The 26,625-nt window shown below is 46.5% G+C and overlaps 1 protein-coding gene across 4 annotated transcripts in view; it reads right to left on the bottom strand.

The window, feature by feature from the left end:
* Window positions 1-26,320, bottom strand: part of LOC109577686 (O-acyltransferase like protein-like) — a 67,835-nt gene extending 41,515 nt beyond the window's left edge. For 2 of the 4 annotated variants that reach the window (XM_070779124.1, XM_070779127.1), the window contains exons 1-3: window positions 26,071-26,315; window positions 8,377-8,516; window positions 7,104-7,188 (exon numbers count right to left, since the gene is read on the bottom strand). In XM_070779124.1, coding sequence (XP_070635225.1) covers window positions 7,104-7,188; window positions 8,377-8,516; window positions 26,071-26,224 — 379 coding nt within the window. In that variant the 5' untranslated portion in view covers window positions 26,225-26,315. Of the gene's footprint in view, window positions 1-7,103; window positions 7,189-8,376; window positions 8,517-26,070 lie in introns of all 4 variants that reach the window. The other 2 variants (XM_070779125.1, XM_070779126.1) reach the window with 2 other exon arrangements.
* Window positions 26,321-26,625: the final 305 nt, after the last annotated feature.

Below are 26,625 nucleotides of genomic sequence, written 5' to 3'. Positions count from 1 at the left end.
AAGAATTTCCATTTCTAACATTCCCAGGAGCTCCTGCTGCTAACTGGAATGCATACTTTCAGAATCCCGGTTGGGAAGATCCCCTGGAGGAGGAGGACATGGCAACCCACTCCTGTATTCTTACCTGAAAAATCCCATGGACAGGGGAGCCTGGCGGGCTAATGCCCATGGGTCGCAAAGATTCGGATATGACTGAGTGACTAAGCACAGCAGTTTGAGAACACCAGACCAGGGGACTTGCAAAATCTCAGCAAAGGATGGAGGACACATGTGGTCTAATAAAGAACAACACTAAGGACTTCTCTGGTGGTCCAGCGGTTAAGCATCTGCCTTGCCGTGCAGGGCACGCAGGTTCAATCCCTGGTCAGGGAACTAAGATCCCACGTGATGCAGAGTGACTAAGCCCCCACGACACAAAGAGAGGTCTCACGTGATGCAACGAACATCCTGCATGCCACAACTAAGACCCAAGGCAGCCAACCAAATAACATTTTTAAATAAACATAATAAAATAGCAACACTGTTATAAACAAGAAAAAAACCACTGCCGTCAAGTGCCCATTCGCTCTGAGACATGCCTTGGTCATTGTTTTTAACCTGTCAACATCCCTAGAAGGAGCCGTCGTTCACCTTCTTTTACAGACAAGGAAGGTTCTCCATAAATAACTTCATGAGCCCGAGCGTAGTGGTTAAGAACACAGGGTCTGCAGTGTGGGAGTCCACATCCACCCCTGACTATGACCTTGGGCGAGTTAGCCGAATCTCTCTGTGTCTTGGTTTCCCTCTTGGTGAAATGGAGGTAATAGCACCGACTTCACACGGTTGTTGTGAAGATTACATGTAGCCCCAATTCTAAAGCACTTAGTGCCCGCCATTGAGTCAGAGCTCGTCTTTATGACGATTGCCGCCGAGCGGCAGGGCCAGAACTCACCCCAGGTCTGTGGGAACTTGAAGGATGTGGTCTTTTCGTTCCCTCAGACCACCCCAGCTCGCCACACTACCAGACTTGCGTTCAGAAGTGTGGGGTTCGCGCCACCTTGCTGTGTGACTCTGGGCGAGTCCCTTCACTTCTCTGGCTCTCACTCTCTCACATGTGTAACGAGGAAGCGTGGGTCGAACAAAATGTACTCTCGTGCGCCTGCCACCTCCCGGATCCACTGTTCCCATGAGAGTGACCAGAGGCTTTCTGGAATGTTCAAACAGGCCACTTAGATTAATAACGTGTGAGTCCTTGTGAGTCTTCCCGTCACCTGTTAGAGGTGGAGATGGGAAGCAAGAGCTGCCCGTGGATGCTCAGCACCGGCCAAGCACGGGGGGCTCAGTCAGAGGTCCCCAAGGGCCAGGGCAGCAGATTCCTCATCGTCCGAGTCCAGGTGCTCCCAAGCTACGTCCTGGTGGTACTTTAATTTCCCCAATAAACCCTGACACTGAAAAGAGTGTTCTGACCCGCCGATGCAGCTATTCCCCTCGGAAGTTCTACTCTAACTTCAGTATTTATCTTTGGCTGTGCTGGGTCTTCATTGCTGCTCTGGCTTTGCCTCCTGCGTCTAAATCATGGAGAAGGTGCAACAGACGTCACCTCCCTGGCGCCGGGGGAACCCCTAACCACAGGGTCAGCAGTCTGTCTGTGGATGAAATCTGACACGTTGGGCAGCAGAGTCCAAACTCTGAAGGACATGGGAGACCTAGGTCCTCACTGCTGAGCGGTCAGACCTACAAGATGATAACCTCTTTGTCCACAAGGTGACCACTGTCCCCCCCAGACCCAAACACATTCCAGGCCTTGGCTACTACTGACTATGACGCTCCTAGATCAGCTCTGCGCCATCACCACACCACTCCGTAGTTTGGCAGGGAGTTTTTGACCTCTAAAAAGCTCTGTGTGTGTGTCAGTCACTCAGTCATGTCCGACTTTTTGGGACCTCATGGACTATAGCCCACCAGGCTCCTCTCTCCATGGGATTCTCCAGGCCAGAATACTGGAGTGGGTTGCCATTCCCTTCTCCAGAGGATCTTCCTGACCCAGGGATTGAACCCAAGTCTCCTGCATTGCGGGCAGATCCTTTACCGTCTGGGCCACCAGGGAAGACTTAAATAGCTCTGGCCCAACCCCAAAACCCAAAGGGTGTTGGAAATGTGCATGTGTGTGCGTGCGTGTGCATGCTGGGGGAGATCTCAGCAAGGCCTGAGCTTGGTCACATTGGAGGTGTCATCAGCTCAGGCCACCAGACTCCAGCCCACCCCTTCTGTGTGGGGCCTGAGTTAAGAGCACACAGGGGCTTCTGCAGGACCCCAGCCCCCCGGCTTCAGCCCCACCCCTTTTCCTCTCCCATGCTCTGTTCCTGGCCCACCAACTGCCTTACGGGCAGATTAGCAAGCTAAATGGGGAACTAGGTATCCGGTAGTGTTCTGGATTAAATTGCGTCCACTCCAGAAAGGTTCAAACCCTAATACCTCTCCCTCTCCCCCAGGAACTGTTGAGTTTGGTAACACTGTGAACATGACCTTATTCGGAAACAGAGTCTTTGCAGAGGAAATCACCTTAAGATGAGGCCACACTAGGCTGGGCTTCCCAGGCGGTGCTAGCGGTGAAGAACCCACCTGCCCAGGCAGGAGACAGACACAGGTTCGATCCCTGGGTCAGAAAGATCCCCTGGAGGAGAGCAACCCACTCCAGGATTCTTACCTGAAGAATCCCATGGGTAGAGGAGCCTGGCAAGCTACAGTCCATGGGGTTCGAAAAGAGTTGGACACAACTGAAGCGACTTAGCATGCATGCATGCATACTAGGTTAGAGTAAGTTCCAAACCCAGTGTCTCTGGTGTGTTTATACAAAGGAGGAAACTCAGACACAGAGCGGTACAGGGAACAGCACTCCACGGTGACGGAGGCAGGGATGCAGGCGACGCCCCGTAAGCCTCCCAGCTGGTGGTGCTTTGCTACCTGTGCCCGTGGAAACGGAACACAGTAAGTGGTGCCGAGACACACAGAAGTGAACAGTTAGGGAACTAGCCTAAATCTAGGTTTGTGATGATCACACCTGGATTTTACCTACACTTTCTGGTGCTCCACATTTTCATTCTCAGGAACTCACATGAAGTCTGTTGGTTAAAATTTTATAACATCTTGAGAGTTCCCTGGACAGCAAGGAGGTCAAACCAGTTAATCCTAAAGGAAATCAACCCTGAATATTCATTAGAAGGACTGATGCTGACGCTGAAGCTCCAATACTTTGACCACCTGATTCGAAGAACGGACTCATTGCGGAAGACAATGAGGCTGGGAAAGATTGAGGGCAGGAGAAAGGGGCAACAGAAGAAGAGACGGTTGGATGGCATCACTGACTCAATAGACATGAGTTTGGGCAAACTCCGGGACACAGTGAAGGACAGAGAGCCTGGCGTGCTGCAGTTGCAAAGAGCTGGACATGACTTAGTGACTAAGAATCAACAAATGGCAGCCACACTATGCAGATTTTTGCCCCAAAACGATACATTCTGATCTGCCCAGGATATTTTCCCCTTGCTCTGTTGTGCTACAGACTCATTTCGTCTTGGTTTGCCTGCCAGGGTCTTCCCTTGGGTTGCCTCCCTGCCCTCCTGCTCTACATGAATAAAGAGCCAGCCACTGCTGAGCTGCTTTCCTCCACGTCTGTAGCGGAAATATTGGCAACTCCATCAAAAAGCTTTAAGGAATAGCTGGTAAATCCTTTCCAGATGGGGACCTTTTCCCCTGGGCCCAGGTGCCCCCATTTATACCTGCTGCCTCTGCGCAGAAGCCAGATAAACAGCCTGGCAGAGAGTTCCACTAACACGTTCACCAAGCCAGCAGTGCTCATCCTAAGCAGGGCCCTTCCTTTCTCCAGTTCTTCAAAGAGAATCATCAAGACATCTTCGTATCGATAACAATTTCTAACCTTCCATTCTATTCTTATATCATCTCTGGCTAAAAAGCTTAACATTAGGCAGAAAAACTAGACTAATCGATGAATTTCTGAATAATAATGACCATTAACTCATTAGAGAGTATTCACTAGATATGCTAATAACAATCTTGAAAATCTATCTTGGCCTCTAGGATATTTACGGCTTATCCAACAAGAATTGAAATTTAAGTTTGATATATAACAACTAGTTTTCTTTAAAAAAAAAAAGTAAATAATGCTTTAAAATCTCTTTTTGCAGATAACATGACCTTGTACATAACAAATCTTAAGGAATACACTAAAAAAACCCTAGAAATAATAAATGAATTCAGCAAGGTTATGGACATGGGACCAAAATACAAAAATCACTTGTATTTCTATACACTAGCAGTGATCAAATCAAAAACAAACCTAAGAAAATGATCCCAGCAGATGCAAACTGTTACATACAGAATGGATAAGCAACAAGGTCCTACTGAATAGCACAAGGACCCATACAGTGATCATGGTTTTCTTTTTAACTCCACCTGAAATATTTGGTTTAGATAGAGAGGTAACATACCTGAAGTTGTTGGGATAATCACAAATTCAGAGGACGGTTTAAAATTATCAAAAGCTGACTGCAATATCAACACTTAAAAGAGGGTCTTTAGGAACTTCCCGGTGGCACAGTGGATAAGAACCCACCTGCCAATGCAGGGACTCAGGTTCAGGCCCTGGTCTGGGAAGATTCCACATGCCTTGGAGCAGCTAAGCCCGTGGGTCGCAGCTACTCAGCCCGAGCGTCACAATTAGGGAAGCCCGCGAGTCTAGAGCCTGAGCTCCGCAAGAGAAGCCGCTGCGCTGCGAAAAGGGGTGGCCCCTGCTCGCCACAGCTAGAGAAAGCCCGTGCAAAGTAACGGAGACTCAGAGCAACCGAAAATACAGATGAACTCATTATTTTTTAAAAAGAGGGTTTGCGGGACTTCTCCCGGCTCCAGTGGCTAAGACTCCGAGCTCCCAGTGCAGGGGGCTCGGGTCCAATCCCTGGTCAGGGAGCCGGATCCCACGTGCTGCAGCTGAGCCCTCAAACGGTGCAAGCATCGATGCTCCTGCGCGCCTCCACCAAGAACCGGCACAGCCGAATAAACACTTTTCTAAAAGAGGCTTTTAATAATGTGTGTGACACTGTAATACGATAAGAGAGATATATGCAGTCTTCATCCCCTGTTCCTGCTACGGAGCTCCTGAAGCCCGTGGAACTTCCTGAGTGGTGGGCAGGAAGAGCATCTGTTGTTATTCATTATCAGCCCCTTTGAACCACACTTGAGTTCAGGCTACTACAGTGACTGTGGCAGGAGAGGAGCCGGCTGTCAGACACCAACCATGCGCTAGGCTTGGGGTTCCAGCCCCGTCCCCATCCTCCAGGAAGCAAAGAGGGGGCTGGGGGCTGAGTCATCGCCAATGGCCAGTGATGGAATCGATCACGCCTACATGATGGACCGTCCACACAAACCTAAACAAAGGGGGTCAGAGAGCTTCCAGGCTGCTGAACTCCCCGAGGGCCTGGGAGGGCGGGCACCCTGAGAGGGTGCATAGTGTCTACGCCCCTTCCCCTGTGCCCTGCCCTCTGTGTCTCTCCCATTCAGCTCTTCCTGGGTTTTGTCCGTTATAACAGCAGTCCCCAACCTTTCTGTCACCAGAAACTGGTTTCCTGAAGGACAACTTTTCCTTGGAGTGCGGGGGGGACAGGTTCAGGTGGGGAGCGATGGGACAAGGCAGGCAAGGCTTCACCCCCTCGCTCTCTGCTCCCCTCCTGCTGTGTGGCCTGGTTCCTAATGGGGAACAGGGTCCTGCACTTTATAATAAGTCGGTAATAACAAGTCATGTGTTCCCCTGAGTTCTGTGAGCCATTAGAGCAAATGATCAAATGTGGGGAGGGTTTGACCGGGGGAACCAATCAGAGGAACCACCCAGAGAGGAAGTGTGCATGCTAAGCCTGCTTCGGTCGTGTCTAACTCTTTATGACCCTAAGGACCGTAGCCCACCAGACTTCTCTGTCCATGGGATTCTCCAGGCAAGAACACTGGAGAGGGTTGCCATGCCCTCCTCCAGGGGATCTTCCCCACCCAGGGGTCGCACCTGCATCTCTCATGTCTTCTGCATTGCAGGTGGGTTTTTTACTACTAGCACCGCCTGGGAAGCCCTGGAGAGGATGTGGGGAACACATCGGAGCCCTGGGATCCCCTGATTTGCAGGCAAGTTGCGCAGAAGTAATGGGGGGCCTTGGGACCCACTCCTTACAACTGGCATCTGAAGCAGGTGGCCGCCTTGCAGAACTGAGCCCCTAATCTGTGGGGTCAGCACCACCTTCAGATACTCAGCATCACACCGCATAGTGTGATGAGGAAGCCCACACATTTGGTGGTGGAAGTTTCTGGGTGTAGAGAAAGAGTGTTCTCCTTTTAAAGTGTCACATTAGTTCTTATTCAGATAACCAGCTTAAGTACAAAAGACACTAATAGAAAAAAAATAAATTGTAGGTTTTAAAGCTCTTCCTTTGAAAAATTTGAAAGAGTTCAAGGAAGCCAAGTCGGTTTCCACGTGGACTAAAATGTTTTCATTCTGGTGGCTAAGGGCAGAGAGTCAGGGCCAGACTCAACGCCAGGATCCACCCCTCTCTGCACAGAGGAAGAGACTGGAGCCGGGGCAGATTAAGTGATTTGCCCAGGATCACACAGCTGGGAGGTGACAACCAGGACCAAATGCCGGCCTCTTAACGCTAATCCATCACAACACATTGGCTTCTCACAGTCCCAGTCCAGAATGGCCTGCCGGCCTTGGCACCTGACCTACTTCTGCAGGTGGGCCACAGCAAAGAGCACACACAATATGGAAACCAGACACCACCCAGTGCCTTTCTTCAGACCTAGCCTGGCAGCTGAGGGTGAGGGAAGAGTAGGCTTAAAATGTTATTATTAATACATAAAGATTCAGCTCCTACCTTCTCTTTAATGTCTTTTTCCTTCTTATCCACTCCCTTCCTATCCTCCACCAGCACTCCCAAAGTCCCTAAACTCCATTAGTCTCGGTTTATTGAATTTACTAGGATGAAAGCTTGGTTCAATCCCAAGAGAATGGCCAGGCAGCTCCAAGAGGCTGGGGGTCTTCAGATCTGACGTGTGTCCCTGGCACTTACCCATCCGAGACATGGCGGTCACGTCCTCTTCACTGCAGGAGTCGGGCACACACACCCCCACGCTGTAGTCAGCTCCATCTTGCCTCTAAGGGTCAATGAAGCCGATTATTAAAAAAGCAGCCCCCAGTGTGGGATAGTCTGCCCCAGTGCCGCTCTCTCCTGTATGACAGGTCATTGAGTTAATTCATACAATTTCCGACAAACTTGCCAACTTGCCATTTCTTCGCAGCAGGACATCGTGTATCAAGCAAAGATTGTGTTAATACATCAAGCCAATAATTAGAATGCCGGTCCCAATAAAGCAAAGATCAAATTATAAATAAAAATTGCTGGGATGCTTCTTCTAAGCATGCAACTTACAGGATTGTATAGGTCTGACCTTTTGTTCTGATATCAAAGCCATTAATCTGCTTTGAAAATAGGGTATGACTTTTGTACTCCCTGATTAAACCCTCAAGCCATCATTGTCAAATCCTCAGCGCGACCAGTAGAGCTGGGTGCTACTCTGCGTGTCTCCAAAGGTTAACCGTTGTGAGACCATTTTACAGCACTAACATCAGAGAGCTTGGATTTCGTGTCATTATTTTATATTGTTGTCATTAGCCAAACAGTAATGCATTTTCTTTCAGTGTTGTATGCATACATGAAGTATATCTTTGTATTTAATAAGAGGTTGTGCTGTTCCTAGTTTTTTCTCCCCCCAGAAGTCAAAGAATTAACATGCTTTGAAGACGGTCGGCCCTGTGACCCTACCCCGTGATGCATTCATAAAGGGCTTGGGCATTTGCTGAGACAGCTTCAGATTCCTGTCTCGGAGCTCAGTTTCTGGGAAAGGACTATGGGAATGGGGAGCCCACTTCCTTTCGGTATTCCAAACACTGCCGGTGAGTAAGGAGTTAACGCTCGGGAACACTGGCTGAGACTGGACCTTGGTTCCCCACAAAGATCATCCAGGGGTCTTGTCCCTGCAGTGTGGTGGGAGGAGCATATGAAGCCCTGTTTGGCCTGCGGACAACTATCTCCTATACCTCCACACTCAGGACGTGCAAGAAAGTTTCTGCCAACTGTTTAAAATTTAAACTTTTTGCAAAACACCTTAATAGCTTTTTTTTTTTTTTTTTTGAATGAAGATAAGCAATCAGTCCATGGGGTCGGAAAGAGTCGGACACGGACTGAGCAAACACGGACACACACACACAGGCATGTACCGGGTTTCCATCACGAGCTCGGGTCCGCGCGTCCTTGAAGCGCGCACGCGCAGACGCCCGCTCACCTGCGCCACGTGGAGCTTGCAGTAGCGGCCGCGGAAGCGCCCGGCGGGCGCGCGGGTGGAGAGACACTCGCTGTAAGAGCCCAGCCTGTCCACGTTTCCGTCCAGAACGTTGCTGCCCAGCTTCCCGACCGAGTCATACACTGCGTTTCAAACAGAAGAAGTGGGCAGCGTTAGCGTCCTTGCTTCAGATGAATTCATCAGCGCTCAGCTCCCCCTTCCAAACCTCTAAAACTTAAAGGAACCGAGAAAGAAGAGAGTATTTCGGTAACACTCTCGAGCTTGCGTTCTTCGTCCGGAGCCCCTCTCTTCACCGCAGAGAACCACGATGTATGTTGTCGCGCGCGATTTGTTGCTAAAAAAGATGAAGACTCTGCATTCACGCTCTGGGGAGTAAGAAGGACGTAACTAAAATTGGTGGCTTTCCTCTCTCCTCTATACACCCAGGAGAAAATACTCTTAAAAATTTTTTTATATACAATTTCGTAGGACCTTATTTTGGAGAGAGGTTTTTGTATGTTCGTTCGGTTTTTAATCTTGGGAGCGAAAAAGTGCAGTAATCAAGTCCCATAGTTCACGGCTCTCTCAGCCCTGGTCCTATAAAATTCTTACTTGGTTTGTTTGTGCTCGTATATTTCCTTTCCCCCTTCATTTTAAATAATTCATTTCCTTTCCTCTTTCTTCAACTTTCCCTTTCTCTTTTCCCTCCCCCAGTTCTTCCAACGCTTATGTTTGATATGCACCATCTCATTTGTCGTGTTCTTGTCTTCTGTAAGTCTATTTGTCATTTATGTTAAAGGCTTTCTGCTTCAGATCTCCTGTTTCCACGGTTTGGTACTGTTTATGGTGTTACTGCAGTGATTTTGGAGCCCCCCAAAATAAAGTCTGACACTGTTTCCACTGTTTCCCCATCTATTTCCCATGAAGTTATGGGACCAGATGCCAAAATTAAAAGACGCTTACTCCTTGGAAGGAAAGTTATGACCAACCTAGATAGCGTATTCAAAAGCAGAGACATTACTTTGCCAACAAAGGTCGGTCTAGTCAAGGCTATGGTTTTTCCAGTGGTCATGTATGGATGGGAGAGTTGGACTGTGAAGAAAGCTAAGCGCCGAAGAATTGATGGCTTTTGAACTGTGGTGTTGGAGAAGACTCTTGAGAGTCCCTTGGACTGCAAGGAGATCCAACCAGTCCATTCTAAAGGAGTTCAGTCCTGGGTGTTCTTTGGAAGGATTGATGCTAAAGCTGAAACTCCAGTACTTTGGCCACCTCATGCGAAGAGTTGACTCATTGGAAAAGACTCTGATGCTGGGAGGGATTGGGGGCAGGAGGAGAAGGGGACGACAGAGGATGAGATGGCTGGATGGCATCACCGACTCAATGGACGTGAGTTTGAGTGAACTCCGGGAGTTGGTGATGGACAGGGAGGCCTGGCGTGCTGCAGTCTATGGGGTTGCAAAGAGTCAGATACGACTGAGCGACTGAACTGAACTGAACTGGACTGATGGTGTTATTGTGTCCAGAGCTTCTAACTACTGTATAATAATTCATCACCGTTTTACACTTTGCTGTTCTCTGAGTGGTGGACGCATAGATGGTCTGTAACCCACAAAAACGGGGACAAATTCTTCAACTTACATGAGGCTTTAGTTCAGATTTACACCCTGTGGGGGCTTCCCAGCTGACCCTAGTAGTAAAGAACCCACTTGCCAATGCAGGAGACCAGGAGACGGAAGAGATTCGTGTTCCCTCCCTGGGTCAGAAAGATCCCCTGGAGAAGGGAATGGCAACCCACTGTAGTATTCTTGCCTAGAGAATCCCCATGCACAGAGGAGCCTGGTGGGCTATGGTCCATAGGGTCACAATGAGTCGGACACAAGGTACACAAATACCGTGTAAATCCCACCAGATTGTTCCAGAGTGACTGCCCAGACTATATCCTCAGGAATGCTGGTTCCTCTCTGCATGGTCCAGCTTTCCCATTTGTGGTGGTTGCTGGATATAAAATGATACCCAGTTACTTAGATTTTTGTTTCTATAATTAAAAATAAGTCAGGATATTTTTGTTCAAAATATCTAAGCCGTGTCAGTTTTCTCTTCTGTAAAGTACCTGTTTATATCCTTTGCCCATTTCGTAATGGATTTTCTTTTTTGATTTGCAAGAGCTCCTGATTATTGTGTCTATTGGTCCTTGTCTACCTGAGTCATCAAAAATACCCTCAGTTATCTGGGAGGGTTTTTTTTTTTTTTTTAATCTATAATGTCCTTTATTTGATAGAAATCCATTCTTTTGAGACTGTAATTTTTGTTCTATTCTTGAACAGCCTTTGTTCTAGCCAGTACTGATGACATAATTTGCAGGACTAATACAAAATGAAAATACAGGGCCTCTTGTTTAAGAATTAATTAAGCATTTCAAGATGGTGACAGAAAATCACATTAAAGAAAGCATGGGGCCCCTTTAAATGCGGGGCCCTGTGTGACTGCAAAGGTCTCATGTCTATGAAGCCAGTCCTGGTTCTAATACCAGAACCGTATGGTTTTTATTATTTCGGATTTGAAGTGTATTGAGTATTAAGCCTTTAGTCATCTTTGCAAAGTTGAGCCAGTTAATGTTTGTGAACTGCTAGCCATTCATACAAATTTCAGAAAATTCATGTTCAGAAAAATTCAGGAAATTTTTAGAAATTGCAAAAAATTTCAGAAAAAAAATTACTGAGCTCTTCAAAATATCCAACTAGAATACTGATTGAAACTGCTTCACACTTACAGGTTATTTGGGGGAAACAGACGTCATTTTTGTATCAAGCCATCACTGGATGTCACACAAGTTACTGAGATCATCTTCTGTGTCCTTATTTATCATTTTGTATTTTTCCATGATAATCTTAAAACAGATTACGGGGACTTTCCCCGGTGGTCCGGGGTTAAGACTCCATGCTTTCACTGCAGGGCCACGGGTTCAATCCCTGGTAGAGGAACTGAGATCCCGCAGGCCGAGCTGCACGGCCAAAAAAAAAGTTTACATAAACATTCTTAGACAGTGTGTCGTTTGCTGTTTTCCTTGGTGTTTTAATTTCAATAGTTTCCAACTGATTGTTGCTTGTGTGGAAAATTGCTATCAATTTTTGTAATTTGTTCTGGAATCTGGAGATTTTGTTGGACTTTCTCAATAGTTCTATGGCCTTATTTATTTCTCTCTAATCATTGGACCACTTTCTCCCCCGCTTTTTTAGTTTTGGAATCAAAGTTATAGTCAAATTTATAAAGTGAGTTGGGCAGCTTTCACACTTTTCATTTTCTGGAACAGCGGTAACGTCCCAGGTGGCCTAGTGGTAAAGAGCCCGCCTGCCAACGCAGGAGACATAAAAGACGCGGGTGCAGCCCCTGGGTCGGGAAGATGCCCTGGAGGAGGGCACGGCAGCCCACTCCAGTGTTCTTGCCTGGAGAATCCCAGGAGCAGAGAAGGCTGGTTGTCTACAGCCCACAGGGTCACAAAGAGTCAGACACTGCCGAATCGACTTGACGCACAACACACATAATTACAACTGGTTGCTCAGGGTTATGACGCTGGTGATGGTGGAGGGAGGGCGTTGCGTATGTCTACAAAGTGGTTGCAAGAGGTAGGTTTGTGGTGATGAATCCCTGTGTCTTGATTGTGGTATGAGTTACACAGATCTACACGTGTGCTTAAATGATACAGAACTATACACACACATTGCACCAATGTCAGTTTCTGAGGCACAGGGAGCTCAGGTCACTCGCCCAGGGCCACATCATTGTTAAGTGACAGGACAGTGAGAAATCTGAAGCACAGAGGTGATAAGTACTATACACTTCAATGCAAATCTACTTCTGTTTAATTGCTAGCAAGATTCAGAGCTGAGTATTCAAACTAGCAAATGAGAATCAGAGCTGTGTGTTCAAATTCATTTTAATCTTAACCTCTAACTTTTTGCCCCCTAAAATACACAAAAAGACCCTGTTTTGGTTGTCAGTTCTTATCTGTAGCTAAAGATATTGATCTTCCTTAGAATGAGTGGGGAGAAAACCCAAATACAGCTGGCAAATCACACAGCAGTTCTGCCTCTGTTTCGACTAATGACTGGGCTCCTGAGATATAATGCAGAATCAGGTTGAAGCATTTGCATTTGGCTTACGTGAGTGCTCTTTAAGAAAGTAGTTTGTTATTTTGAAGGCTTCCCGGCCATAACTGGGAAGATGGTCCCTGCTGAGCTGCCGAAGGTAACCAGACCTTCGCTGTGAACCCTGTCCTCTTCTGTTCTGCTGCGCTGGCCGCTTGGGCTTAACAGTGGGTGTCTGATATCACTGGCCTCTATTTTATGGTTCTGGGTTATTGCCAGAATGAGTATAACTGACTCTTCCCTTTTCCCTCCCGTGGGAGTGACTCTCCTCAGCTCTGACCACACTCAAAACCTTAGAGCTGGTGTCCACGGTCACTTACAGCCAGTGATCATCTTTTAAGCTAAACAGCCTGAATCACAAGATTGACCAAGTCCCTCCCCTTCTTACAACACCTCCAAGGCACCATGAACAGAAGTTAAAAGGTAGCTGTCAAGGGAGAGGATGTATCTACTGTATTAATAACTTGGATAAAGAATTGTATTCAGAAAAAAAAAATTGTATTCAGGACCTCCATGGTGGTTCAGTGGGTGAAAAATCCGCCTGTCAGTGCAGGGGACACAGGCTCAACCCCTGGTTTGAGAAGACCACACATGGCATGGAGCAGCTAGGCCCGTGTGCCAGTACCGAGCCCACACGCCTTAGAGCCGTGCTCCCGCCAGGAGAAGCCGTCGCACCGCAGCTAGAGAAAGCCAGCTCGCGGCAACAGAGGCCGCCTGGCTCAGCCAACAACAAATAAATCAATACAATTATAGTTTTAGAAAAGAATTGTATTCAGATCATATAAAGAACCTTAGAAATCAGAAATGTTTTAAAAGTCAAAGTAACTGATTGAAAATCTGCTAAGGATATGAACAGGCAACTCTTGGAGAAGGAAGTCCAAGTAACTGATGATTATGAGACTCACATATTATTTAGCAAATAGAGTGTATATACGATAAAATATGAACAGAAATTTTAAAATCAGTATTTTAAAAATTTCTTCTCAGGTATTCCATAATCTCAAGCAGGAGTTGGTGAACCGGGCCTGCCTGTTTTTATACGTGATTTTCTTGCAGTACAGCCATCTCATCTGTTTACCTATTACCAACGCTGCTTCGGTAATGCAGACAAAACTGAGTAGTTGCAACGGAGACTGTAAGGCCCACAGAGCCGAAAATATTTACCGTCTGTTTCTTTAGAGAAAAACCTGGCAGATCTCTTATCTAGAGCCAGGATTCTCAATCCTGGGCAGACATTAGAATCACCTGGAGCAACTTTTTAAAATATGCTAAGGCCCAGGCTTCCTCCTCACAGAGTGACTTAATCGGCCAGGGGAGAGGCGAGGGCATTAATTGTTTTTTCAAAAGTTTCCAGGATATAATTTTTTTGCATCTTATTTGACATTGTTCCATTTAGTTAATAGCTTCCCCCCTTTTTTTTCCTGTTTTTTTTTAATTATCAAAGATTGGAATTGTACAGTATTGAGAAGTGTAGGACAAAATACAATTAGTGGAGGGCAATTGTATCTGCAAATTATGTTGTATTAACCTGGTCATTGTTGGGAAATAAAAGTCATAACAGACCTTAAAAAAAAAAACTCCCAGGAGATGCTCTGTGCAGTCAGGCTTGATTGCAATGCTCTTTCAGATCATTTCCAGACTTGAGCTCAGTTTAAAAGGCCTTTCGTGACCAGACCTGCTTCTCCAGGCTCATCGTCCCACACCCACACCCGTTTCCTCTGCTCCATTATACAGGAGGCACCAGGCCCGCACTTGCCTGTCTTTCTGCCTGGAATGTCCCTCCTTCCTGTCTGCCCCTCCAACGCTGAATCACCCTGGGAGTCTGGGGCGGGGGATGGTCTGCTCCAGGAAGCCGCCCAGACTCTCGCCTAGTCCAACACGCTGGAAGGCCTGTCACCGCTGGCCGTCTCCCCTGTGACGGAGGGGCTGTGCCTTCATCCGAGCACGTTTCAGACCAAGAGGTCAATAAACATTCACTGAATTAATTGCCTTAAATTTTGAAAAACCTAAGTTCGAATGCCCCAAATCCAGCTCCACAAATGTAAGTTCTTCTCTGTGTCAAGAACAAAACTGGATGTACTTATTAGAAACACATGTGCGTGCTCAGTCATGTCGGACTCTTTGCAACCCCATGGACTGTAGCCCACCAGGCTCCTCTGTCCATTGGGTTTTCCAAGCAAGAACACTGCAGTGGGTTGCCATTTCCTTCCCTAGGGATCTTCCCGACCCAGCGATCAAATCTCCGTCTCCTGTGTCTCCTGCATTGCAGGCGGATTCCTTACCGCTTGAGCCATCTGGGAAGACCCTTATTAGAAATAGACTGCATAATTTCCAAATTCCCTTCTTCATCACTAAGTATCCCAAACCTGGTAGCCTAAAGTTTAAGAATCTGGAGCTGTAAGAGCCTGTCTTGACCCTTGGATGAGTCCCTGCAGGACAAACAGAGAGAGATACCTAATTCTTCATTTGAGAAGATTAAACTCTAGTTTTCTTTCCAATTGGTGTTTTGTTTCGTAAATGGATTGGATTTATGGTTTTCTAGCTGAGGTTATTTTGCATGCTGTGGACATTTCCAATTAGATTTACTTCCTTTCTGATTATGAATTCGAATGGACAGGTTGTCCTTTTCCTGCCTTACCCTTGATTAGTTTCTGTCAACATCCTGAGATGCCAGCCAGGGGCGCCCATCCCGATCTAAATACACTGTGATTTTCATGGGAGGGAGGGATAGAATAAACTAAAGATTAATTCTACCTGCTACTTCAAATCACACGCCGGTTGTTCCAAGTTTTCATTTCCAAAAGATTAAAAACAGTTCTGCTGAGCTAATTGGCAGACACGTTTTCTGTCTTGGTCATGATATGTGGATATTAAAATGCAGAAGTGATCAATTTGTGGCTTTAAATGGAGGAAAAAAAGACCTTGGTCAGTGATCTTAAATTTTAAAATATGAATGCGCCTATCTATATCAGGAAGGTGAAGGCAGCAGAAGCTTCTAGAATGCTCAGCCACAAACAAATCCTGAAAGCATAAGTCATCTTGAGCATCTACTGCTGCTGCTACTGCTAAGTCGCTTCAGTCGTGTCTGACTCTGTGACCACCAGGCTCCCGAGTCCCTGGGATTCTCCAGGCAAGAACACTGGAGTGGGTTGCCATTTCCTTCTCCAATGCGAGAAAGTGAAGTCGCTCAGTCGTGTCCGACTCTGTGTGACCCCATGGACTGCAGCCTACCAGGCTCCTCCGTCCACGGGATTTTCCAGGCAAGATTACTGGAGTGGGGTGCCATTGCCTTCTCCGTCAGCATCTACAGAAAATATTTATTAAGCACCTACCAGATGGCTGTGTTACACCGGAGATTTTTTAAAACTAGAATTGAATAGTCCTTGCTCTGCGGCTGATGCACATAAATGCTAAGCATCAGTTGTCAGGGATCTCCTTGTGGATAAAAGATAAGAATGTGCTATTGATCTGATATCCAAGTTCCTGAATCAGGCTCTTTGCAAACGTCTCCTGGCAGTCCACCTTGCATCTGGCCAACTATTAAACTTGGACTACAACGAGAATAGTATGTATATTAGTTTCCTGTGATTGCTGTTACAAATTATCACAAACTTGGTGGCTTAAAACCATAGAAATTTGGACTTCCCTGGTGGTCTAGTGGTTAAGAATCTGCCTGGTGCAATGCAGGAGACCTGGGTTCGATCCTTGGTTTGGGAAGATCCCCTGGAGAAGGGAAGGGCTACCCACTCCAGTATTCTTGCCGGGAGAATGCCATGGGCAGAGGAGCCTGGTGGGCTACAGTCTGCCGTCGCGAAGAGTCAGACACGACTAAGCCACTAACACTTTTCACAATGTTAGTAGAGGGTGCTGGTTTGATCCCTGGTTGGGGAATTAAGATCCCACATTCTCAGGAGCAACTAAGCCCACACATGACAACTGCTGAGCCCCAGGGCCACCACTAGAGAGTCCTGCCCTGTAATGAAACATCTTGCATGATGCAACCAAGATCCTGTGTCCCCAACTAAGACCCAGGACAGCCAAACAAATGATAAATAAGTGAATATTTTTTAAAAGACACAGAAATTTATTCTCTCACAGTTTTGGAGGCCAGAGGTCCAAAATCAGTATCACTGAGCCAAAATCAATGTGTCAGTACAGCTGTGCTCCTTCTGGATGCCTCAGGGGAGAATCCATCATCCTTTGCCTCTTCCAGCCTCTTGTGGCTGCCAGCGTCCCTTGGCTTGCGGTCATGTCACTCTGATCTGTCTCTGTGGTTGCATCTTCTCCTCTGTGTCAAACCTCCCTCCTCCTCGTCCCTCCCTCTTCTAAGGATCCTTGTGATTGCATTTCGGGTCCACCTGGGTAAGCCAGGGTAACCTTCTCAGCTCAGAATCTTTAATATAAACATATCTGCAGATCCCTTGGACAGAAAGGAAATCCAACCAGACCATCCTAAAGGAAATCAACCCTGAATATTCATTGGAAGGACTGATGCTGAAGTTGAAGCTCCAATACTTTGACCACCTGATGCAAAGAACTGACTCATTGGGAAAAGACCCTGATGCTGGGAAAAACTGAAGGCAGGAGGAGAAGGGGATGACAGAGGATAAGATGGTGGGATGGCATCACCAACTCAATGAACATAAGTTTGAGCAAACTCCAGGAGATGGTGAAGGACAGGGAAGCCTGGTGTGCTGCAGTCCATGGGGTCACAAAGAGTCAGACATGACTGAGCCACTGAGCAACAACAGCTTGTTTCCATATAAGGTAATATTCACAGGTCCCAGGGGTTAGAATGAGAGGTCTTTGGGGATCTAGGTTTCAGCCTACAACAACATGGATATTTGAAATCCAGTTAACCCAGACATTTCAGTGAAGCCCACGCTGTCGCCCTTTCTGTATTATGAGCTTTTCTTGGTTTCAGCATCTTTTCTGACCCTAGCTTCAGCACCAGTGGAGGGGGTGGCCTTGAATAAAATGCCCTCCAGACTGACAGCCAGATGGGAAAAGAGGCAATGTTCTGAGAATTTAAATCAAGCAGATGGTCAGTCTTCCACTGAGGACCAGAGATCAGAGGCAGGGCTGGGGCCTTGACTGGCTAGCCAAGTGAGTGGCCCTGTGGCCCGCCCCCTATACTAAGCCTCGGTTTTCAGAAGAGAGGATGAGACAGGAAATAATCACTCCAAGAGATAAATGATGAAGCCAAAGGGAGGGGGTGATCAGTCAGAGTAGGAAGATGAGCAACACAGCCATTAGAGGGGGCTGAGGGCCGAGGGCCGGGAGAAGGGACTCGAAGGGTTAGGAGAGTTTTACAGCAAAGGCAGCTGCTTGGGGAAGATTTCAAGGATGTGAGGAGCTTGGAGAAAACAGGAAATGAAAAGCCCTGCCAGCTGCCCGGGAACCAGAAACCTCCCTCCATCCGTCTCCTTGTTTCCCTGAGGAGCAAAGTGCAGGAAAATGCAGACTTTATGTGAAACCATCGGGGCCTCAATATGCTGAGCAGTTTTAATTCCGTATAAATCGACTCCCCCTGAGAGGCCTCCCCTGCAGAGAGGGCTGCAAATGGGTCTGCTTGGACTCGATGGAGTGGCCGTGGGTGGGCCCGGGACATCACAAGGAAAATGAGTTCCAAGACCTACCTGAGACCGCTTGCTTTGCTTTTTTATTTTCATCTCAGATAATAAACACATGATTTTTTATTCTGGAGGGTGGTTGGTTTCGAGAGGCCATAACTCTCTGTATTTGTTTCCTGCAGCTGTGTTAACAAACACCACTAACTGGGTGGCCTGACACAACAGAAGTTTTTTGTCCCATGGTTCTGGAGACTAGAAGTCCGAAATCAAGGGGTCAGGAGGGTTGGTTCCGTCTAGAGGCTCCGGAGGAGAATCTGCCGGCAGTCCTTGGAGATCCTTGGCTCTTAAACACACCCACTCCTTCTCTGCCCTGGTCGTTAGGCAGCATTTCTCCCTGGGTGTCTGTCTGTGTGTCTGTTTCCTTTTTTTCATTTTGTGGCCACACCACACAGCATGTGGGATCTTAGTTCCCCAACCAGGGGTCAAATCCGTGCTCCCTGCAACGGAAGCATGGAACCCTAAGCACTGCACCACCAGGGAATTCCTGTATTTCCCTCTTATAAGGACATGAGTCATTGGATTTGGACTGTCCCTAATGTGAAGAGCCGACTCATTGGGAAAGATCCTTATGCTGGGAAAGATTGAGGGCAGGAGGAGAAGGGGGTGACAAAGGATGAGATGGTTGGGTGGCATAGCTGACTCAATTGGACATGAGTTTGAGCAAACTCTCAGAGATGGTGAAGGACAGGGAAGCCTGGTGTGCTGCAGTCCATGGGGTTTCAAAGAGTTGGACATGACTGAGCAACTGAATAACAGTCTGGCACTGACCTAGAGCCAGACATCCTGGAATATGAAGTCAAGTGGGCCTTAGAAAGCATCACTATGAACAAAGCTAGTGGAGGTGATGGAATTTCAGTTGAGCTATTTCAAATCCTGAAAGATGATGCTGTGAAAGTGCTGCACTCAAGATGCCAGCAAATTTGGAAAACTCAGCAGTGGCCACAGGACTGGAAAAGGTCAGTTTTCATTCCAATCCCAAAGAAGGGCAAAGCCAAAGAATGTTCAAACCACCGCACAATTGCACTCATCTCACATGCTAGTAAAGTCATGCTCAAAATTCTCCAAGCCAGGCTTCAGCAATACATGAACCATGAACTTTCTGATGTTCAAGCTGGTTTTAGAAAAGGCAGAGGAACCAGAGATAAAATTGCCAACATCTGCTGGATCATGGAAAAAGCAAGAGAGTTCCAGAAAAACATCTATTTCTGATTTCTTGACTATGCCAAAGCCTTTGTGTGGATCACAATAAACTGTGGAAAATTCTTCAAGAGATGGGAATACCAGACCACCTGACCTGCCTCTTGAGAAATCTGTATGCAGGTCAGGAAGCAACAGTTAGAACTGGACACGGAACAACAGACTGGTTCCAAATCAGAAAAGGAGTACGTCAAGGCTGTATATTGTCACCCTGCTTATTTAACTTCTATGCAGAGTACATCATGAGAAACGCTGGACTGGAAGAAACACAAGCTGGAATCAAGATTGCTGGGAGAAATAGCAATCACCTCAGATATGCAGATGACACCACCCTTATGGCAGAAAGTGAAGAGGAACTAAAAAGCCTCTTGATGAAAGTAAAAGAGGAGAGTGAAAAAGTTGGCTTAAAGCTCAACGTTCAGAAAATGAAGATCACGGCATCTGGTCCCATCACTTCCTGGTAAATAGATGGAGAAACAGTGAAAACAGTGTCAGACTTTATTTTCTTGGGCTCCAAAATCACTGCAGATGGTGACTGCAGCCGTGAAATTAAAAGACGCTTACTCCTTGGAAGGAAAGTTATGACCAACCTAGATAGCATATTCAAAAGCAGAGACATTGCTTTGCCAACAAAGGTTCGTCTAGTCAAGGTTATGGTTTTTCCTGTGGTCATGTATGGATGTGAGAGTTGGACGGTGAGGAAGGCTGAGTGCCGAAGAATTGATGCTTTTGAACTGTGGTGTTGGAGAAGACTCTTGAGAGTCCCTTGGACTTCGAGGAGATCCAACCAGTCCATTCTGAAGGAGATCAGCCCTGGGATTTCTTTGGAAGGAAAGATGCTAAAGCTGAAACTCTAGTACTTTGGCCACCTCATGCAAAGAGTTGACTCATTGGAAAAGACTCTGATGCTGGGAGGGATTGGGGGCAGGAGGAAAAGGGGCTGACAGAGGATGAGATGGCTGGATGATATCACCGACTCGTTGGACATGAGTCTGATGGAACTCTGAGAGTGGTGATGGACAGGGAGGCCTGGCGTGCTGCGATTCATGGGGTCACAAAGAGTCGGACATGACTGAGCGACTGAACTGATAGCCCCACCATAACTTGATCACATCTGTAAAGATCCTGTTTCCAAACAGGATCGTGGACCACAGTGCCAGGACTTGGGGTTTCAACATATCTTTTTGGAGGACACCGTTCAACCTGTAACATTCTCCAAGTGGGGATTGTAGTCCAAGCCAAGGGTACCACCAAGTAGCTTGTGAGCCGTGGTGGGAGAAGCTGCGGCCTGGAGAGAAGCAGCAGCCACGGGCTCGGGGAAAGCACAACAAGATTACGGAGAGATGGGACCCTAGGAGGGTGGAAACTGGAGAACACCGTGAGCCATGGAGAGACCTGCAGGAATAACTGATCAGCTGCCTGGTAGGACGGAAGACACATAACGCGGCTTCAGAGTCTCCTTTCAATGGTGTTTCTATTGTGTGTTCTGGTCATCTGCTCATTATCTGCTCTTTAAATTATGTGTTAAAACATTTATACCAAGTGCCAACACGGAAGAGCATAAACCCTTCTTAGTTTCCAGGTGAAAAGAGGAAAGATGGAAGAAGCTAAGATATTCAGACGGGAGACATGAAATCATTATTCTAGAACATACATAATAAAGCCAAAGGCAGGAAGTCCCCAGATTAGAATGAAAGGGTATATGGATATATAGATATACCTCTATCTCCATATGTATTTAATAAGGATCACATATTCACTAAGGGCTTCCTAGGTGGCTCAGTGGTAAAGAATCTGCCTGCCAATGCAGGAGAAGCAGTGTTTGATCCCTGCATCAGGAAGATCCCCTGGAGAAGAAATGGCAACCCACTCCAGTACTCTTGACTGGGAGATCCCATGGACAGAGGAGCCTGGCGGGCTACAGTCTATGCAGTCGCAAAAGAGCCAGACACGGCTTAGAGACTAAACACATTCACTAAACGAATTCACCATTTTGTATTAAAATCTAATATTAGAAACACAGCAAGGAAAACAAGTAGGTGTGGGGGTGGAAAACCAAAGCGGGGATAGAACAAAAGGGAAGGAAAAACAGGAAGAAATGTGGTCCCAGGGCTGAGACCCTGAGCTCCCAATGCCACAGACCCACGTTTGATCCCTGATCAGGGAACGAGATCCCACAGGCCACAGCTAAGATTTGGCACAGCCAAATAAATATTAAAAACAAAATAAGCTATGTCTCATTAAAAATGTAAATATCATTTTAAAAATAGTAATACTCCTGTTATAAATTCCATACATAGCCAATTGATGCTCACAGAATGCTTTCATTAATTTTTGCCAAATTCTCATTTTCTGTCGCCAACCTATGATTATGCCTATGACACCAATGAGTGTCATCCCCACATAAATGGCGGGTGATATTTTTGTCCATCCTCATGAGTAATGCGGATGTGAAGCCAGGAAGATATGCCAGAGCTTCACCCATTCGTCCAGGATGTGAGCCATGTTTTTGCTGAATGACAGTTGTGGGTGCTATTTATAATGTGAAGGCTATAGACATAACACACAGTTTAAGTTTTCATTTGTAGCATTTTCTCCATCAACTTCTGAAGTCTAGACAGTCAACAACACAAGTCCTGACCTGCAGGGATTGCTGACTTGCACGGTGAATAAACTTCTGCCGCTGACTTCAAGCCCCTAGCCTGCCGTCCCCGAGCTTGAGCTCAGAGGTTCATGGCCAGTAGCCCAGCAGTACATCTCCACCGCACAGGCTCGTTTGGGAGTACAGACGACGGGGACTTCCCTGAGGGTCCAGTGGCTAAGACTCCACACTCCCAGTGTGGGAGGCCTGAGTTTGACCCCTGGTCAGGGAACTAAATCCCACAAGCCGCAACTAAAGGTCCCACATGCCATCTTCAGTGAATGACTGAAGATCCCGCGTGCTGTGCCTGAGACCTGGCGCAGCCAAATAAAGAATATAAATTAAAAATAAAAAAAATTTAAAGAGTACAGATGATGGCCAGATACAATACAACCATTAGGAAGTGATGACTTTTGAGTATTCATTCCTTTTGTTCTTAACATACTCTGCTGCTGCTCAGTTGCTTCAGTTGCGTCCGACTCTGTGCGACCCCATAGACTGCAGCCCACCAGGTTCCTCTGTTCCTGGGATTCTCCAGGCAAGAACACTGGAGTGGGTTGCCATTCCCTTCTCCCTAACATACTCTACCCAATTGTTAATTTATGTGATTTAACCCTTAAAAGTCCCTGCGTTGGACATTCAGCTTAAACACTTGACCCTGGCTAGAGCAGACTGCTGAGCGGAGAAATTAGAACATTTTTAAGCTGCTGCAGACCCTCACACTCTGAGAAGCACAAGCTCTCTACTTCATGGGTGGGAAAACTCGTTTAGCAAAGTGAACGGCTTGGCTGGGGCCAAGCACATGGCTGGTTCTCGGCCTAAACAGGACGAGAGCCCAGGTGCCAGGCCTGCTGGCCCAGCAGTGTCTGTGGGGCAATGCCTTGTTCCTGAGACGGGGTTCTGTTTACAAGGGAGGGACAGTGAGGAAAGGAGCCGTGGGAAGGCGCAGGCAGAAAGAGGTGGAGAGAGAAGACAAACCCCCGTAAGGAAGGACGATCCTTGAGTTAGAAAGAGGTGAGTGTTAAGAAGGAAGATAGTTGACACCACCACAGTCAAGGAGAAAGAAAATGGAGAAAGAAATGACCAGTCGGCAAAGAAGCTGCCAGAGATCTTTGCGGCTGCAATTTTCATGTAAGTGATTGAATGTAGATTGTTGAGGATTGTGGAGTATAAAAGCAAAACAAGAGGTTCCCTGGTGGTCCAGTGGTTAAGAATGTCCACCTTGCAGTGCAAGAGATACCCGTTCAGTCTCTGGCCTGGGAGGATCCCACGTTGCCTTGGATCAGCTAACCCTGGGGGCCGCAGCTACTAAGGGATCTCTCTAAAGCCCACGGGCCACAGCTAACGAGGCTGCCACGGAAACTGCTGCAGCCCGCGGCCTGGGCCTGCGCCCCACGACAGAAGGAGCCCCACAGCGAGAGGCAACCAGAGAAAGCCGGAGCGCAGCAACAAAAACCCAGGGCGGCCAGAAATAGACAAAGGAAAAACAAAAAATCAGAAGCAGAGGGGCCAGAACGCTGGCCTGAGAATGCCGGCAGAGGTGGGGGATAGAATCAGACAGGGGCCCAGAGGGTGGCAAAAGGAAAGCCTTCAAATAGCGATGGTTGGAGTCTGTTCTCTTTAATGGCGAAGGATGGAGGGAAGGACGCACGGAAACCTCATCTTAGAGTCGTGCTCCTGGACTCGTCCCTTCCATAAGCTCCACCCTCTCCAACCCAGCCTCCTCCTCCAGACTGAGCGTCTGTCTTAGGCTCTAACACCAAGCTCTCTCCTGTTCCACAGCAGCAAAGACACCAATTCCCTTCTGCAAAAACAAACACGTCTGCCTGAATTTCAAGCACCCTCTCCCTCCACTTAATTCCTCAGACCCCACTCATTATCAGAGGTTCTGCTGGTGTCATCTCTGTGCTTTGGATTGGGGATGGAGTTTTAAAACATTACTATGCAACATTTAATATCTTAAAAAGGCACAAAGAAAAAAAAAAAACAAACACCTGTGTTGCAGTCGCCCAGCTTAAAAAACACAACTTGACCCTGATGGATTCCCAGTGACATCCCTACTCTCACCACCCCCACTGCAGGGCCACCTCTAACTGAATGTGGAGGTTATCGTTCTCATGCATTTCTTTCCTTTTGTACCAGGTACGTATGTCCCCCAAAGCAATAGAGCACCTTAACTTGAATTTTTGAAACTTCACCTACTATATATATATATATATATATATATATATATATTCTTCCACGACTGTTTTTCCTTGATGTTATTTTTGCATATTCCCTTCATATTGATACATGTGTTTCTGCTTCATTCTTTTTTTTTTTTTTTTTTTGCTGATGACTATTTTTGGTCTTGTTTCTCTGGTTGCTGTTTATTTGGGGCAGTAATTGAAAATGCAGGCTTGGGAATCAGATGACCTGGTTCCAAATCCTACCTGCATCACTTATTTTGGCAAGATGCTTTGCATCTTTGTGGCTCACTTATAAAACAGAGGCGAAAATAATGTCCTCCCCACGGGTGGGGAAGGGCGTTAGGACTGAACGAGAGACAACTCTTGCTCTGGGCCGGGAGCAGCACTCGCCATGTACACATACTCTCTAAATACTGACTTTCATTATTTTTCCATCCACATGACTGTCAGGAAAACCACGCTGAGAATAAAGGTCAGAACCGCGTTCTACGCTCGAAATCTCAGACACCCCGTCAAAGCAACGACGCCAAGGGCGTTGGGGATGCGCTAGAACGAAACTCAGTCACACCGCCAGATAGTAGTATTCACCCACCCACTGATGGTCTTCTGCCCCATTTATACACATCAGTCAGCTCTTTCTTGGACCGTTCGACTTTGGGACACTTCTACAACTAAAAAAAGAAATAAATAAATAAGGTGTCAATGTCCATGTGCCTACAGATGGAACACCGTAGGTGCACGACCAGAGTAACGTACGAGACAGATAAAGCACCAACAAGACTGTGACTAACGATGACAATGCCTCCCACCGTCACATCACCAGGACTCACCGAACCCTGATGGATTTTCTTGGCCAGCTTATTGGGCCTGTGTTTGTCAGAATGTTCCCTGTCAATATTACCAAGTATTACAGAAAAACATATTCAATTCCAAGATAAAACTTGAAGATGGCTATTGAATCCATTGGATACGTATCACCCTATCATTTCATTAACTACAAGAACATATAATTTGAAGTAATTGCTTCAAGTCATGTGCCATTTTGAATTACTCAATATTAGATCAAAACTTTTGTTTATCTTTAATATGTATATTATGTTCCTAATTGGGTTTCCCAATACAAAGTAAATTATTCATGTGTTAAATGGAAATGAAAATTGCTGTAAGAATGTTTCTGGCTTTGGAAAAAGTGAGTTTTTACATTTTTCCTCCTTAGCGGTTTACATCAGCATCAATAAGGAATCATTCTCCTGGAGAGGTTATCCCACTGAAAATGAATCTGATTTCTTGCCACTTTCTGACAGGAATGTATATGTCCCTTTAGCTGTGAAAATAATTCTGGAAAACTAACAAAAAATAAAATTACTGCAGCCTGCTGTCCATCCATATCGCATGCAAAGAGGTCTGGCTACAATCAAATTTATTATACACAATCCGAGCCAATATGTTCACCAAAATACTCCTCAGAATTTACCATCAAACATACAATGGGCAGACCTGTTTCCTAAACAGTGAAGCAGTTCTTTTTCAAATGCAGACTAAATGTCTAGAGAAAGAAATAAACCAAGCTATCTCATACAGTGGTGAAATGTTATCAACTTCAAAAATAGTAAACAGCATCGTACAATTTACAAATAATCGTCATCTCATTGAGAAACTGGTCCTCATGAAATTCCTTCTGGCTGGAATTAATACCACTCTCTCTAGTGCCTTCTGAAGTTAAAATTCCTTCTTCCTTCTTGATTCCTGGTGCAAATTGTAAATTGAGCATCTCTTGTCTTTCCTATTTGGTCCGGGGTTTTTAATTCTCAAGAGCTTTTCTAGAACATCCCAAGTCCAAACCTGTCTGCCCCATGTTCAGCTACCCAACGGGCCAGGAAAAACCTACTTACTTCTTAGAGCATATTCTTTGGGCTCCACTGAATTCAGATCAGAAAGGAATTCTTCAAAGTCCTGCATGCACTTGAGAGAAACATTTCTTGCAGGAAAAACAAAAGGCAACTGAAATTGAAAAGAGAGGAGACAAAGCAGCAAAGTCAGGGCCATCTTCGGTGAAGACCTTCGCCTGGCAGGGCAAAATTTCCCTCCTAGACAAGACCTTGCATTTATAAAACACCAGACCACAACGTGTTGGGGGGAAATGTGACATTCTCGCGCTTTAACGTGCAGAGACAAGCTGTGTCTCCTCCGCCACCTGCAAAGCGGCCGCATTGAACAAACCATGGAAACCGATTTGTGTACGACTTGTTATTGTTGAGTAAAATCGCCCTGTGGATGTGGGGGCCGCTGACCACCTGGCTTCCTTTAGTTATGCGGATTAACATTTCCAGTTAATGGGGACTAGCCTAGACTTTCTCGCGTTAGATGCCTTGTGTACATCTCTGGGTTTAACAAATAAGCGAATGGAGGAAGTGAGGTGGCAGGGTTGGGTTTTTATCCAAGAATGA

The sequence above is a fragment of the Bos indicus genome, chromosome 24 (genome assembly GCF_029378745.1).
Source record: "Bos indicus isolate NIAB-ARS_2022 breed Sahiwal x Tharparkar chromosome 24, NIAB-ARS_B.indTharparkar_mat_pri_1.0, whole genome shotgun sequence".
Classification (NCBI taxonomy): Eukaryota; Metazoa; Chordata; class Mammalia; order Artiodactyla; family Bovidae; genus Bos; species Bos indicus.
The sequence above is the reverse complement of the archived record's forward strand: the minus strand, read 5'-3'. Positions and strand labels throughout refer to the sequence as shown.